We start from the raw sequence: 17,519 nt of genomic DNA, 5'->3' as shown, positions 1-17,519 counted from the left end.
TTAGCTAACACTAGGTGGCATATTCGTGCCACGTTTACTATGGAAGCCTCTGATTTCTACGGATATACAATTGGAAAAAAGCAAAAAGATTTTTATTCATAGTTTAGATTGCCCTAGCTTTTTTTTTTTATACTAACTGAAAACACTCAAATCTAGTGAGCAGCTCACTAGATTTTAGTGTTTTCAGTGTTTAGTGTTTTCAGCATATCAGTTTGTGGTTTTCTAATGATTTAAGAATCTTTTAGTCATGAGGTTTGCATGACAGTTGCTGTTTGATATCTTGCTGGATGGCCCTTCCTGTGGGCTTTCTATACAGCAGATGAGGCAAATAAAGCAGTGAGAGCAAACAGAGCAGGCAAAGCACTGACACACAGGAATTCAAACAGTTTGATGCATACACAGAGAGAGAGAGTCAAGACAGAGCCCCTGACAGTATGGAGTCAGTGGGAGAGGGGATCAGACACATTCAGAACTATGTGGCTTCATGCATTAGCCACCAGAGCAGCAGTAGCAGCAGCAGTACCTGAACAGAGCCCCCCAGCCGCTCAGCTGTGAGGTGCGACCCCAGAGTCTCCTTATTGGTCACTGGAGTGGGCTGAGACTCACTTCCTTTGGGCTCAGGCGACTTGACGCAAAGAGCAAAAAGGGTTGAGGGTTTGTCAGGTGAAGGTGAGGGAATGTGGTGGGAGGGGGTTGAGGGTAGAGTTGTGTGAGGGAGAAGGGACAAGGGGGAGGGGGAGTGAATGAAAACAAAAACAAAAAAATTATAGAAGACTTCTCCCAAGCAGAAGCAGGTTTGTTAAGACAAACTATGTTAATAGAAGAGTAGAGGGAAGCAAAACTTTATGCAAAGCTCAACACACTAACAAAGTCATGCAGGAGTAAAAGAAAACAGCCTTGATCACCTCCACTAGCACTGCATAGTCACTAAGAACAGACAAGTATCTATGTTATTGGGTATTTGGGTAACAGCATTACTTGAACTTCAACTAGAGGCTTTTACTTTCGCAGACTTAAAATTGTACTTTTTCTCTTCCCACCAACAAATATAACCTACAGAGACACACAACACATTTTCTTTTAATGCAGAAGACCGTTTTAACCAGGATGTTACAGGTTTTTACAGTCATGAGCAACGTGGGTGGAACTGGAGGTGGGGCTTTGAGAGAAAAAGGTGGCAAGTTGTTGCCAAGCCAATCACGTTAAATGGAGAGCAGTGAAAAAGAGGTTAGAGTCCACTCTAATAAGTCAATCATAAAATCTAATGCACTCCCTGTCTGGCTTTACGGGAAACACTGAGTCAGACTCATCCAGTGAAACAACGTGATTGGTACCATTATTTGAGTCTACCAGAAGGATTTCATAATCATTTTCTACTTAAACGCTTGAATTATTACCCCTCTACTAAACAATCTAAAACAAGGCTCGGATAGCATGCCAATAAAAGGAATAAAACAAAGTCAACACTTTGTCACACACTAAGCACATAGTTTGTCATTACTGGTATGAAGAATGCAATTTGCATTTTCAACTCATGCATGCAATGACTGGAGCTTAGAGTGGCAAGGTGTGGAGGATAAATTGAAGCCGAAAACGGTGCTTTGTTTCACAGCTGGAGCAGGAGAGCCTGCTTCATGATTATGCATGTTGGTTCATTTACTGGTAAAGCATCATTTTGTACACGTCTTGATGAAAGATGATGTCCCTCCCGAGCAGTCAGACTGTAGACAGGAACAGGAACGGGAACGGAGGAGAAGTGGAACTGAAAGGCAGCCATTTTCTCCAGGAAGTTGATTACACTTGGACACAACAAGAGTAGCCAGTCAGAGGAACTCGAATGACCGGGTTGGCTGGTTGGCTGGCTGGTCAGTTGGTTGGTTGGTAGATGGGTGGGTGGGTGTGTGTGGTGTTTGTTGTGCTTTACTGCTGATGACCTCACCTGGTTTTTGGTCTGCTGTTGTGCTTTGTCTCTGCTGCTGGGCTGCACGGGCGCGTCACTGGGGATAGGGCCTATCGGTGTGGGCTGCGGGAAACAACAAACCAATCGGTGTCAAAATGAACACAATTTAAAAAGGGAACAAAGAGGAAAAACTAGTGCTGAATTTAGAGAAATGTTAAAATATTCAGCACCCATAGTGAGCAATTTTATGTAAAAGGGTTTGCAAAAAGAATCTGTTATGATCTAGTGACAGATCATTACAGCGAGAGCAATAAAGCAACTGCGGCAGTGAAACTCGTGAAAGTCCAATCAAAGGATTTCAGAGGGGAAGGATAAGTGGATTCGGTAAGAGCCACTCACAAGTGATTTGCCGACCCAGTCGTATTCATAGTCAAAGACATAGCCGTTCCTGTCGAACAGATCAGTGAAGAGCTTCCTCAAGTAGTCATAATCAGGCTTCTCAAAGAAGTCCAGCCTCCTCACATAGCGCAGGTAGGTGGCCATCTCTTCTGTATCAAAAGAGAACATATAATTAAATTACTAATCTGGTTGAATGATGAAGAAATTAACCCTTGTGCATCCCTTTAAAAAAGAAAGTTGATCTGATGTCCGTAGAAGTCAAAACTGCCAGAAAGTCATATTAATATTATTTTCCACTTTCACTGAGTTAAATCTTTTAATCATCTTCAGTCCTGATCATCAATACCAAATGCACATTGATGCATTGCATCAAACGCTGTAGTGCTCCATAATACAGCAGCAATGCCTCTATTGGAAACCAGAAAGATGTATGTATTTACTAGTGGTGTAACGGACCACAGTTGATCCGTGGTCCGGACAGATCAACACTCACGGTTCGGAAAGCATGTGAACCGCGGATCAATTGCAAAGTTTAACCATAATAATAGTGAGAAACACATTTTTACTGTCGCAGTTAATTAACAGAGGCTGATATAAAAATATCTCTCTCTCTCTCTCTCTCTCTCTCTCTCTCTCTCTCTCTCTCTCTCTCTCTCTCTCTCTCTCTCTCTCTCTCTCTCTCTCTCTCTCTCTCTCTCTCTCTCTCTCTCTCTCTCTCTCTCTCTCTCTCGTTGTCTTCGAGTGGTCGTCCTGGGTAAAAACGACAAAAATTACGTTTTCCTCCCTTTTTTCGATGCGCTTTTTTTCAATGTTTTTTTTGCCATTTTACACTGTATAAAAATGTATAAACACCAACTTATTACCAGTTTACACCCTTTTTTTTTTTGGAACTCATGGTCAATAAACGTCATTTATAGGAAATTATACCTAATTCTTGAGTTAAAAAAAAGCCGAAATTATGTATAATTTAGGCTAATATTAAAGGAAGGATAATCACAGACGTTCAGTAAGGATACTGTTTCGATACATTTTTATTTCTTTTTCAAATGCTAAAAAATGTAACAAAACACCCCAAATTCAATGAAAGTAGAGATCCGATCTTATATTGTACTTGTGAAGCGCGTTGTATGGATGGAATCATCCATTCGTGTTATTTTTGGGTAATTAAAAACCCATATTTCTGATATAGACGTTTAGAAAACGGGTCAAATTTGACCCATAGACCACACGAGGGTTAAATGCCTGTGCTGTTCTCTGATGCTCTGAAACAGACAGAGACAACAGAAGCATCGCTGCATGTCACGCCTGTTAACACTAACGGTACACTCTCTCCAGCAGCAGATAACATTGATGTTAGCCTAATGTTACTGTTAGCTACTAGCTGGATTAAACACGGTGAAAATGCTGACCACTAAACGGTGTAAAAGTGAGTCTGTATTTCACTGTAGAGGATTCCAACACCGGGACGTAGAACAGCCTGCTTCTAAGGCTGTGAGATAAAAAGACACAACGGCTGTTGTCGGAAAAACAACACAGACGTGAATGTTGCGTCTACTTGAAACTGGTAAACCTCGTTTAAAGTTATTGTAAAATAAAATGTTCTCATCTGTTTTTGTCATTTAACAGCAATTTACTGGTGAAAGAAGTTATTATTGTTAAAAGGTTATTGTGGTTACATTTTTAATAAATCATTAAATTGCCCCCTTTTTTGTGCTGATCCGAAAATGTATCCGATCCCTGATCCGAACCCTGAGTTTTGTGATCCGTTGCACCCCTAGTATTTGCCCCATAGGGCTTACACGACAAAATGGCTCAATCTGGTGGAAAATACCAAAAACAACCACACAGCCAGGGCTCTAGATTGAAAGTCGGATATAATAGAATGCATAATTTTATGGTGTAATGGCCACGGGATCAAAAAATTAGATTTTAATGGGTTTTCCCCGAGTGATGCACAAGGGTTGAATAACACAGTAAACAAAAGCAAAATGGTTGGTTCTACTGACCAGGGAAGCTTTCACAAAGCACTTCAATAGGTGTCGCTCGTTTGGTGTCTCCAATTTTCTGATACCTCTCCTTCAAAGTGTCCGCCTAGAAGGGAAAAATACATATTACACTTAAAATGTGAGCAAATACAAAGCTGTGTAAGGCGGTGTAAACGAATAGGTGTATTATTCAAATGTGTTACATATTGGGCACCTGAGTTGAAGTCAGATGCAAATTCTATGGGAAGTCATTCTGAATTCTTGAGCCATTACAGATATGCACAGCACTGAGATGCTTGGGTTGGTGAAAATCAGCTTTGTCACCCCAGTCACCAGAAACATGGAAACATCTGTTCAGTACAATCCCAGACAGTTTTTGCCACAGGCTATGGCACGGACCCAAAAAGGGACCTGTAGCATTATGATGTTTAAACCGACTATTTAAACATCGGTACTTGTCACAGCAATAAAAATGTTGTTCATATCAGGGGGTTGTGTGGTCAGTTCATAATGTCCCCTGAATGTTTCGCCAAATATCACAGAACAATTCTTATATTTGAAAGGGTGTATTCTCTTGTGGGAAATCTCCTTGGGGACACATGATGGATAAGTCTTGTATGCTTGTATGATATTATGGTATACTTGCATAACACAGTGTCAATCTATAGACATTAAAATACACACTTCATACCAGCATCCAAAATGGTTGCATTTTGTACATGTTCAACTATGCATGATAGATTCTCACACTCAATCTACCACTGACAACTACCAACCTGGATTTATCAGACTAGAAAAACTTCTCTAGAAAACCTTCTTCCTAAAAAGTTCTAAAAAAAAAAAAAAAAAAAAAAACTTCCACTAATCAGCAGTCTAGCGATAATTCTTCACCCACTGCTTTACACTAAAACTTAGATCGGACCCAAAAAAAAAAAATCAAGCCTGACCCTACCCGAGCACGTTGTGTCCAAGCCTGGCCCGACACATTAACTGTAATTATGAGCCCGAGCCCGATTTAAACCAACATTTTTTTTAATACATGGGCCATTATAACTGATGTTCTCAACTACAATTCCGAGTTGTTTGAACTACAAAAATCGGTTTAGAATTATCTTAATGAATAATGCAACAGTAGTTTGTTTATTCAGAATGGAATGGATCGCAAATGGATCCGAATGAAGAAACGTAAAAAAAATAAATAAAAAAACTCAACCCTGGCTCCCTCAGCCGAATAGTGTGGGTAACAGATCAAGGCAGCAACAGAATCAAAGCCCTTGAACCATATAGGAGACTTTCTTGTCTTGATCACCTAATTAACAGGGCTTGCCAAGGTCTGCATGCCGACGCACTGGCCGACAACGCGCCGGATATAGCAGAGACCATATCTGCTGCTAAAAGACTCGTGAGATATCTGAAACAATCTGGCCTAGTTGCGCAATTATCGAAGACAGTGCTACAGATGGGGGAGACACAATTTAGCACAGTTTACCTCACACTCAAGTCAGTGCAGGACATATACCCAGAGCTACCGGGGGAAGCTGGAGAGGCATAGCTTTCTCCCCACCCAATTAGGCTAATAAAAAAACACAAATGCTTGATCAAGGGCCCGGCCCGAGGATAGTGGCGGGAAATATCGGTCAAGTTCGGGCTCAGGCAGAGAATCTAAACTCTACTTTACACAACAATGACCCTGCAGGATTGTATACCATTATACTCCATTTGGTCACTTCACTCCTTCATTGTATTTTGATACTAACGGTCATGGTGTGTTGGTGAGAACCTGTTTTGGCCCGAGCCACCAGACATCCCCCACATTCATACATCCATCACGAGCTTCCTCCCACATAGCAAATGTTCAGATGAAGTGTCGGGTCTTCTAGTCTTTTCTAAGTACACCTTTGATTTTGACGCCTGTAAAAAGCCCAGAAACTGCAGCTATAACCTGCCGTCGAGGCACGTCATCACACCAGTGTTTCTTAGTGCTGTAAGCTCTTCCTCAGTAAACTGTTCAAATGCAAAGCAAGTGTGGAGGTGGATTTTTTTGTTGCATGTGACAAATGCAAATGTAGGGAATAGCCCACATTTACAGGGACAGAGTCTTTTCTAGTCACAGACTGTTAGATTTGATTGTGAGCACTTAACTTGAACATGAAAACAGAAACCCAAGTGGTGTGTGGCCCAAATGTAAACAGCAATTTATGACAAATTACTTTATAAAAATGAAGAGAATATTAGCAATTGTTTAGGATGTCAGTGCAGATACTTTTCTTTACTGTAGATTTGTACTAAAACCACGTTTTAAAGAATTTAAAAGGAGTTGAGAATTCTAGTCTGTGGGTTTGGGTGACCAGCTGTACACTTTGGGGGGATAGTGAGATAAAAAAAATGGATATGCTGCAAATACATGGAATTGATGATATATAGCAGTTTGTTGGCAAGTGGTTATGGTATAAGTGGGATAACACTAACAATCTACCTTATGTTGGGTGGTTAACCAACGATAATCACTACATAAGCAAAATAAAAATATTTTTAAGTGACCACAGCAAACAAAAAAAGGTCAAAAGGTGTCCTGATAGAGAAAATAACAGACTTGGCATAAGGAACACCACTTTGCTTCATGTTGCCTCCGCCATGTCATTAATACGCGAGTGCCTCAACATTGTGCATTATTCCAACACAGATTATATCAAGTTTGTATTAAACATAAAATAAAACAATCATGGAGGTCTCAATAGTTTCTGTGTCTGAGTGACAATACAAATGGATCAGTGGGGAGACCTTGTAATGTCACCAGTGTGAGAGGATGACGTCGTAAACACCAGGCTCTCTGTGTCCCTAAATCATGTGGATGGGTGTGAAAGATATACTGTACTGATGAGCCCAGCATGAAAAGGTACATCTCTATGCCAAGCATTAGGAGGATTACAGGAGTCTGATGTTAAGGTATGTGCCAACATATGGATGGTGTCAAACAATACGCTACAGTACCTTTAGGCCCTGCCAGGGAAGGCTACCTCGGAGGAAGTACATGAACATGTGACCCAGCGCCTCCAAATCATCTCTTCTGCTTTGCTCTGGAAGAGACAGAACGAGACAAAAATTAGGTTAAAATTAGGAAAGAAATTCATTTCATAACCAGCTGGCAAGGTTAACAGGCAACTGATCAGTAGGAAATACAGCATAATTATGCAGGAGTTCAAATTAACAATGTACAGTTTAAAAGGGCATAATTAAGCCGTGGAGGGGGGGAAATCCTGTGCCACGGAGAGCCAACAGTCTGCAGGTTCTCTCTCACTGATTAGCACTGTGACAAGTAGACGGGAAGAACTAATCAATGAAATCAACTCCTGAGGTGATTGGTTAGACTTTAAACACACAGACTGTTGACTCTCCATGGCACATGGTTAGCCTCCACTGCCACAGAGTAAAAAAAACAATTCTGGAATTAAGAAACAATAAAAACTGTGTAGAATCAGCTGTAAAAAAAAAAAAATATGTTTTTGATTTTTGTTTTTACAATGCTGTGTACATGTCCATGAATTATTTGTACACAATACAGTTAGCAGTCTCCATTAAACTTAATGTAAATGCAAGCAAAGCTTGTCTATGCAAATCTAAAAGGCTTATCAAACTCCAACCCTGCTCTTTAGACTTTCTTACCCTTTCCCAAGTGTGTGTTGATGCTCATGTAGCGTGCCGTCCCAGTCAGACTCTTGTGCTCCCGGTAGGGGATGTGTTTTTTGGTCTCTGGGTCTATATACTCTTTGGCCAGACCAAAGTCAATAATGTGGATGGTGTGTTGCCTCTTGCTTCCTGGCCGCCCAACCAGGAAGTTTTCTGGCTTCACGTCTCTGTATATCAGACTCTTGGTGTGGACATACTCCATCCGTGTTATCTAGACAAGCAATAAACAGATCAAATTTAAAATCACTCAATTTTCCAGACAGTTTTCAAACATGAAGATAATGTATTCGGAGTACTGAAGACAGACACTTTCAGTAAACATAACTTTATTACATTGTAACTTTCAGTTGAAGTTGAAAATATCTTTGATGACTACCAAATTCAAATATTTATCCCAAACTATGGTAGTGTCAACAATGCTACAATACTTTGCATGCAGCACCTTGGCATTCCCTCAACTATAAGTACGTAATAATGTCAAAGTTGCCCTATAATTTCTGTAAAGCTTGAAATCACTAAAGATAGCTTATCTAAATATGCGCCTGCTGCACTCCTCCTCAAAAGGCCTTACCAGCTGTATGGCTATCATGAGGACGGTCTTGAGGGAGAAGGTGCGGTCACAGAGATCAAACAGGTCCTCTAGACTGGGCCCGAGCAGCTCCAGCACCATGGCGTTGTATTTCCCACAAGGACCAAAGTAGTACACCTGAGGGATTCCCTCTGTGGAAACACAAATACACACAAATAAAGTGTGTGGACTTTTGTAATAATAACATATTCTCTTTAACCCTTGTGTTGTCTTCCCGTCAACCTTGAAAAAAAACATCTTTAAAATTAACTGGAATTACAGTTCAAGTGTACACCTTTTTTTTGTTTTTGCTTTTTCCAACGTTTTAAATTGTTGTCTTTCTTCTACACATTTTCAGCTCTTATTTCTACGTCCCATATTTTCTGATATAAAACAAAAATTGAAAACGGGTCTATTTGACCCGAAGTAAACACAGGGGTTAATTGGCACACAAAAAAAAAAAAAGCACCAGAAACTACTCAACTACAGGGTCGCTCAGAGATAAGGGTGCAGAGGTCTATAAACTGAAAATGCACCGATATTTGTAATGGGTTTTTATTTTAACAACTGTTAAAATACAGTTGAGTTTACAACACTGCAGAGTATTGACGTGGCAACATGAATAAGCTACCAAGGTCATCAGAACGTTGTGACATAAAAATGTGGTTGTGGTCAGTGTAAGGTTTCCCAAGATCCTGTCTCTGTCATCTCTGCATCAAATGAACCACAAACAAATGTCACTGGCATTGCCATGTTAAGGATTTAAAACTTCATATTTTCAAAATACTGCCATATAGTAACAAACTAGTGTAATACATAGTAAGAAGACGTTACAAGTGCCGTGAAAGGTGCTTTATGCGCTGAACTGAATCATCAGTCTGGTTTGTTGATAAAGTGTGGGAGGAGACTCCTGAGACACTACAGCAGCAATGACAAACTGCACTTCAGTTGGCTTCCCTCAACAGGTTTGTCAGAAACAGGCTACAGTAGTTTATTTTCCTCTGAAGTAGGATTAAAGGGAAAGGTGTCTAAAAGAAACACCAGTGACACTGTGGAGCACCCTGTCAACAACTGTAAATAGCCTTTGCTACTAGAAACCACCACACCCATTTTGTGGTAATGTGTATGACTCCTGAGGAATGTTGATGGATCAACACAGCAGTTTGTATGTGCTATCTGCATGTATATGTTCAATGTTTTGACAGAGGGAAAACTGGGGCATGGCAAAACACTACAGTATGTCCCTCTGTTGGAACAATACTAGGAGTAATTGTGTTTCTGGAAAAAAAAAAAAAAAAAAAAAAAAAAAAAGGTGATGATCCATTGACCTTGATCCACTGACAGAAAAGTTGTAGCCTGTCTGCACTTCTCCCACGATCAAAATCACCAGTTACCAAGTTGACAGTGATCGCTACTGGGTTAGTCCTTGTCGAGTTGGTTCTGTGACAAGGAAGCCGTACCAAGATCTTTGAACTACGCTGTGGAGCTGAATACCTAGTATCTATATTCCAGCCATCTGTCTGAAAGCTCACTAATCATTAGACACCACATCAGTGCTGCTACAAAAAGGGGGTAGAGCAGCACTGTGACAGTGACACAGGCATAAAAAGAATCCACGAGATTAAGATTTGGCAAACATTTGTACTGTACTTGTCTGTAAAAAAATAAATAAAAATAATACAAAATAAAATGTATGACAGAGACAAACTAAAGACCATCTTGCGATGGGATCACACCAGACAACGCCAAATCAGCCCAGGGGTGTAAAGTGAGGGCAACTCGGCCTTCATTTTAATCTCAACTACACACCTGTAAAGTTACGTGACTGCATCTTGTATAGTTGTGATGCCATCGCAATGACAGGATCTGTCCACAAACAAACATATAAACACATGGCAAAGTACTCAAACTTCCCGTGGAGTAGGTGTCTCCAAGACCACATTTTGCCATGATCTCACACACGTGCACACACACACACACACACACACACACACACACACACACACACACACACACACAAGTTGCGAATGGGAAGTATTCAGCTTGGATTGTGTGTCAGCTGCTAGCCGGGGACAGAGTTTCGGATTTACCCAATTTACCCTTCCACATCAGTCCAACAAGACACACACACAGACACACACACACAGACACACACACCTGTCTGCCCTTTAGTCTCTAGGATTTTCCTGGTAATAAAGCCCATGACAGATGAAGCAGTGACAAGAGATCACTTGGAGGGCTGACTCATCCAAGCTTGGCCCAAATCTAGAGGACATTCAAAGCACAGTCATCACAAGAGGAAAAGCACACAGTGTATTTTAATCTTATACTGGCGAATGTGAGCAAATATATAATGTAATAGTGTTTTACAGCAACTGTAAGAACCAGTCTTGAAACGGCTGGTGGGAAAGCCAAAAGCCAATTTGGGGTGATTTCTGTCTACTAATGTAACTTTCACTATACATTGTGAAATAACTCGCAACAATAGCTGTGCTAAATAGAATGTGAGACTATGTGAGATGTGATGGTTGACATAAATTTAACCATAACGGCAAAATGACTCTCCAATGCAACAAAGTTTCTCTGATAGGAAACAGTGAGTACTTTAAAAGCAACATAATGATGAATCATGACTACCTATAATCATCTTGATCAGGCAACAATTTTGTTCTCTTCAAAAGCTAAAGGCCAAGCAAACCATTTCAGCGGTTGGCTTTTCTCAATGATATAAAGTAAGCAAACTGAATCACACACAATTCTATTACATAAAAATGAATACATCCAACTGTGTTCAGCATTATGGGATATGCTCTGGCTTTCATTGCAAGCCAATGTCAGCGGTGCTCTGACCCCTGCTGTATTTACAATTTGAGACAATCCGACCTATTGTATCTGAAGGCAGGCGACACAGTAAGAGGGGAGGGTGCATAATGGCAGCTGAAGAAAATGTTGCCCTACAATGAAATGTCAGATTTAAGGGCCAAAAAAAGAGAGGGGTGGACAAGAGCGGAGAGGAAAGGGAATGTGTATTAAAGATTTAGATAATGGCGTGCACTGAGAGAAGAGGAGGAGAAGAAGTGAATTCCATTATGCCCAGTGCTCTGAAGATGTTCTCATAAGGCTGAAATGTGATCAGTACTTGGGCATGCACAGACTGAGCCTGGAGCTACAAATGCAACGCAGCTATTATTATATTTCTTCTGCTATACACTATAGCACATTTATCTCTATGGTATGGCTTTTGATGAGTTGTTAAAATAATAATTATATTAATAATAATGTTATCAATTTAAACTATGATAGTCCTACAACAGCAGTCAACATGCAAACTGATTTGTATCTGTAAAATGATCCACATGGCATGCATAAGAATCCACAATTTGCATGAAATAATATCAACGTCGACCCTGTGTCATTGACACGGCATATTGTGAACTCAAAATCCTGGATGGGGCTCATGAATATTCACAGGCATGCTGATAATAACCATCACTGAAAAATGTTCAAGAGGAAACCTCCCTATATGTGACACTAATTACAGTAACATCTATGCAATCATGTATCCATGATTGCACAAGCTAAAATCGGCCTGTGAAATACAGTTAAATGACAGTTGGTGCATAAAAACTGCACAACATCTCTGCAGCCATTCTCTTGACAACTGTGATAAAGTGATTAAGAAAGAAGCCACAAACTCTTAGGTTGTCCAGAACAGGACTTGCTTTAGTATCACCAGCACATTTTAGCAGTGCTGTCATTACTAACAAGAGCAACTGAAATGCCAGGTCTATTCTCAATTTTCACAAACAAAATGTAAACTGGAAGGCAGGAATCCCAACTGCTGGGATCTGTTCAGGACAGGAGAGATTTAACATGTTCAGATAAGCTCCTCCTGGGTATTAAGCACTGAGTTTTCCATGCAGTGACATATTTGAGGCTCGTGGGTTGTGCAGGACTAACAGAGTTGAAAATATAAGTAGATTTAATCTATCGCCTTGACTCCTCCCATGATAGACAGAGCCTTTCTGTCATATCATCATGGAGTAGCCAGTCTTCATCTCTGCTCAATTGTGTGGTTATATTGTAGCTCAATGTTAAGATGTCTTAGCCAATGGACAATGTCTAACCTTAACACGGAATAAATACATTACGAATCAGCATTTAGCTGAATCCATTGTCAGTTGATTTTTGACCATTTAAAGTGTTTTATTTTGGCAACTTAATATTCTGTCTCCTGTTCAAAGTATCATGTGAGTAGTTAAGGACTTAAAAACATGGTGGGAGGGAATTTAACATTCATCGTTAATTATGTCCCTGATTTCCACACACTCATTGTCTGCCAGTCACACTTTGGCAACATTATGTGACACGTCACACCACCTGTTGAATCTGAATTTTTGTTGCAAGATCTCACCAGCTACTTCAGCCTAAATAAATTGGTCTAACGGGAAATGCAATAGCTCTATACATGTCTCTGTTTTTGAAAGATAAAAATACCATATAATAGACACCATAGGTCAATGTGAAACAATTAGTACTGTATGAAGATTACTATACAGGACATGCAAAAAACATTTACCTCTATGGATTCACTGTGTAATACAAAACAGTGTAGGGATGTTTTTCTTTTTGTAAATACATCATAATCCTAATCTAGGCTCTGCTACTGAATAGGTCATTCAGAATATTTTACCATGTGCCCGCCGATTTTAGTGAAATTCAGAAAGTGAGGGGAGTCAGGTCAATCTTACATCTTATCTTAAACATAATGTTGACTTGCAGTCTACATCTGTAAAAAGGTGTGCAGTAGCAATCCTAACCAAAACCATAAAAATAATAGTGTAATAATGTTCAGTATGCATTTGGAAACAGTTAAATGGAATCACATGAGCTTGTTCAATTATCCTACCTGTATATCGCCTGTCTGTAGTTGTGTGTAAGGGCTAGGAATATTTTTACATGTTGCACAACCCCAGACTTCCATCAATAAGACTAAGGCCGAAGGCCAGCAGTGGTCTCAATGGAAGAGATGGTCAGGATGTGTTTAAATGCACCAGAGACAACAACCGAACTGCTAAATGGCACGGGAGACAATTACAGTTACTGTTGAGTTCATGCATTTGTGGGCATGCATTGCCTAAGATTTGCTCACAGATCAGAATGACGGATTGAAATAAGAACAGCCATAAAGAAAAACAAACACGCCACACCCTGTTAGCAATGCACGTTCGAGTTTCCCTGCAATCTGCAGGCAGCACACAGTCAATCAGGGAGGCAGAGGACACACCATAATGGCCTGACTGCTTGTAGAGGGCCATCTATAAATAGTCAAGGACTGCCCTAATGCCCCACCTCCTTATCAACAGTAGAGGGCTTTTGCTCTGGCACAAGGAGCCAGGAAGCTGGCACGTGTCACTAAATTAGACCACGATGCACACACTGGGAGGATCACTGCAACGAGAGGAACCGACCACTTGCAACAGTCTTCGAAACCAAAACTTGTCTGATATACAGACCTTAAAGAGGGAGTACACACTAAATTATTTTATTTGTTGGCACTTTACAGATAACCACATAGGTTATTGTTGGCATATGATGTAAATACAGATGATATTTCCAACAAAATTCAAACTGTATTAAAAAAAAAAAAAAAACTCCTCTCAAAATGATCTTGTATGCGTCTGCTTGGATTTGAAAATTTGGTTCAGCTAAATACTCTGGCCCCTCATAATCGTGATGAAAAAGGAAAGACTCCAAGGTCTACTACATATGTTGACGCCCATCCTCCGTCTGTGTTAGCAGTTGCTGTGCCAAGTATATAAAGCAGAACACTGGCTAACCATAGCCCCAGTTTGTGCTTGTCACACATAGCTGCTGGTTGGGCTAGCATTAGCAAGCCTGGGTGGAAAAATAACGTTCATTAACAAGACACATAACAACATATAGGCCCGTCGAAAAAATTTGCTATATTCAGACCTTTATAAGACATTTAGAGCCTACAAACATTGACGTTAACCACAACAAATAGCACGGTTACAGCTATGTACTGACACTCTCGCTTGTAGTAGAGCCCAGCTACAACACAGGTACCCACATGGAAATTCTCTCAAAAAAGGGCCATAAACATGCTTCTAATGACTGTCAAGGCTAGAGTTGGACTGATTTCTGGTTTCACCGATCCAATCTATGAGGCTAAACCTCCATTTGTCACCAAGTCCCCTTCTGGCAAATTAAAAATTAGCTAACATTATCAACCTGTGCCGATGGCATCACAGCACTAAATCCAACTTTTGTTTTTAAGCAGTGTTGGGCAGTAGCATTAATAGTATAACTACTTCTAAAAAGCGTTGCTGTTTTCTGAATCAAATAGCTTTTATTGATCAAGTGGTGTGGTAGTGTCCACGTAAGCCAACATACATTTCCACAAGTATTCTGAAGGTCAAGCACGGAGCTTTCTGCTGCAGTCTGAAATAAAACTGGGGAGTATCAATGCTAAACACAGACGTAAATCGTTACATGGATGTATAAAAAATAGCTTCGATGTAGTAAACTACTATTGCCATGTTGATGTAGCTAATAGCTTGCTTCATTTATTTAGGGGCTAACGTTAGCTTCAGTGTAGTGCATCTTTATTTACTGTTGAACAACTGGTAACGTTAGCTTAGCTCACAAAGTTTCCAATAGCTTGCTGAACACTGGTAATAAGCAATATGACAACGTGGTTAACATAAAGTTTGTATATAAAAGGAGCTAACTAACTGCCGAGCCGAGGAGCGCTGTGAAGGAGATTACTTTTCAGTAGCGGTGGGAGTATGGGTGAGAGGGGAAACGGTTGAACGGTGCACGCCGTTTGCAGGGCTGCCAACTCTCATGCATTGGCTGTGAGACGCACGTATTTGATTGGTTTCACACGCTCACACGCCACACCCCTGATTTCTCATGCTGAAGTGTCAACCCGGTTGGTCAAATACCTGAAAGATGAGTTTATCTTGATCTCCCTGATGACCCACTCGTGATCGACTAGTTATGCTTTCAGGTGAGGGGGTTCAGGAGCGCTCCCTGTCTGTGGAATTTGCGAAATGTTGCAAATGTGAGAACATTTCTTCACGAGCCATCCCAGGCGCATTTCCCCGGCTTCAGGTATGCTTTGAGTATTAGGCTACAGACCCGTCCGTCACTTTGTGTCCACTCTCTCTGTAAAAATAGAGGTGAGCAGCGCGGCTGGTAAGTGTAGCAACTTCAGTTAATTTTAATGGACTCGCTCTGCTGTGGGCAGTGACGCGTTGCATCCAAATAGGCCTCTGTGTCTGTCAGACGGTCTGAATGAGATACTACCATATCAGCAGAGCAATAACATGCACAGCAGACTATATTACAACTCTCCAAATTATGGAGAACACAGATGGGAGGAGTTATATTTTGAATGTGCACAAAGTTGTAAACATGAGCAGAAATCTGCATAAAACAAAATTTAAGCTAATGAAGTCCAATGAGTTATAAATAAATGTTAATACTACTTTATCTATTTGCTTAATAAACTTCATGTTCCGCTTTTTTGCTCTTGCTGTTCGTATCTTTACTCTTACTGTGCACCTTCAATCACTTCCTATCTAATGAGGTCTTTCACCAGTCCGTTGGCTGTTATTTTTTTTTTTTTTTTTTTTTTTTTTCCCTCCCCTTCCCAACAAATTTTTATATGTATTTATTTATTTAAATATGTATGTAAATCAGTGGTTCTCATTCTTTGAAATTTGAGTGGTCCTAGTAGATCCCTTTGGTAGACCAATGTTAATTTAACTTTGGGTCCCTGGTCCCTACACTGAGATCCACTGGGGTGTGTGTGTGTGTGTGTGTGTGTGTGTGTGTGTGTGTGTGTGTGTGTGTGTGTGTGTGTGTGTGTGTGTGTGTGTGTGTGTGTGTGTGTGTGTTAGAAGTAAAGAGAGAGAATGGGAGAAGGAAGTTTGTGTGAGGTGGACCTGGACCACAGACCCAAATCTTCTCAGCTGTTGCTACTGTCATATGCTGCACTGTCTCTTCATGTGGCACATTATGTTTGGCACATTGTATGGGTCACTTCTTATATCATAACAAGGTAATACAATGTGTAATCAAGTGATGACTGATTGACAGTAATGTAAAATCTAAATGCCCTAATACCTGTTGATACTACAACAATGCAAAGTTTGCAGTTTTGCACATATCATGCAAGACTCGATTTTTCCATTTCTTTGCACAAAACCCTCCAGAAAGTGGCATTTAAATGGATTATTTAATTTTTTTTAAATCCCGGGGGGCATAGCCCCGGACCCCCCTAGGGAGAGCCCCCCCAACATAACAAAGCACAATTTAAACCATGACAGTAATGATGCTGAATGAGCCAAAGAAATTTGCTTTGTATGCAGCAAAATTTGGGTTCGCCCCATCAAATCTCACTCCAAGGTTTTGGTAAAAGTTGGCAGCTCTGTGTTTGTTTAACGTTTCTAGAAAGTTCATGGTTTTGAGTGACGAGATGATATGTGGCAGTTAGTCTCAAAGAAAACTAAAAAGTCAGGTACAAAGTCATGGCTTAGAAGCGCATTACCACCGCCATGTGATCTGGAATCTACACTCTTAATATGGGCTCTCTCACCTGTCTCACTCGGTGTGAAACTTAGTGGTAAAATTCGATATACTGGTCCAGTCTGGTATTTGGCTTGATATCTAACCGGTTTGAACAATTTTACACTGGCCCAAGCCTAGTCAAGGCTACATCAGACTCCCTGTCTTTCCAGTGGAGAAATGGAGGGTCTGACAGTAGCTTCTCATGGCTGGTTAGCTCTGACTACCAGCTCTACGTCGCTGTCCATGCTACACTGAGCAGTGGTCAGTCTCTCCTTTGTCCCCTGACCCTTCTCGTCACACACTACAGAGCCACAAAACCACGTCTCCTACAGCCTTTGCTCCTTTACTTTTCTCTAGCATTTTTTAAATATGCTGCGAA

General features: G+C 40.6%; 1 protein-coding gene across 5 annotated transcripts in view; it reads right to left on the bottom strand.

The window, feature by feature from the left end:
• csnk1g2b (casein kinase 1, gamma 2b) overlaps window positions 1-17,519 on the bottom strand; it is a 43,070-nt gene that overhangs the window by 3,636 nt on the left and 21,915 nt on the right. For 2 of the 5 annotated variants that reach the window (XM_039810582.1, XM_039810583.1), the window contains exons 4-10: window positions 8,543-8,691; window positions 7,948-8,182; window positions 7,276-7,361; window positions 4,306-4,390; window positions 2,300-2,448; window positions 1,940-2,023; window positions 524-625 (exon numbers count right to left, since the gene is read on the bottom strand). In XM_039810582.1, the coding sequence (XP_039666516.1) occupies window positions 524-625; window positions 1,940-2,023; window positions 2,300-2,448; window positions 4,306-4,390; window positions 7,276-7,361; window positions 7,948-8,182; window positions 8,543-8,691 (890 nt within the window). The remainder of the gene's footprint in view (window positions 1-523; window positions 626-1,939; window positions 2,024-2,299; window positions 2,449-4,305; window positions 4,391-7,275; window positions 7,362-7,947; window positions 8,183-8,542; window positions 8,692-17,519) is intronic. The other 3 variants (XM_039810584.1, XM_039810585.1, XM_039810586.1) reach the window with 3 other exon arrangements.

The sequence above is a fragment of the Perca fluviatilis genome, chromosome 9, assembly GCF_010015445.1.
Source record: "Perca fluviatilis chromosome 9, GENO_Pfluv_1.0, whole genome shotgun sequence".
NCBI classification, from domain to species: Eukaryota; Metazoa; Chordata; class Actinopteri; order Perciformes; family Percidae; genus Perca; species Perca fluviatilis.
The sequence above is the reverse complement of the archived record's forward strand: the minus strand, read 5'-3'. Positions and strand labels throughout refer to the sequence as shown.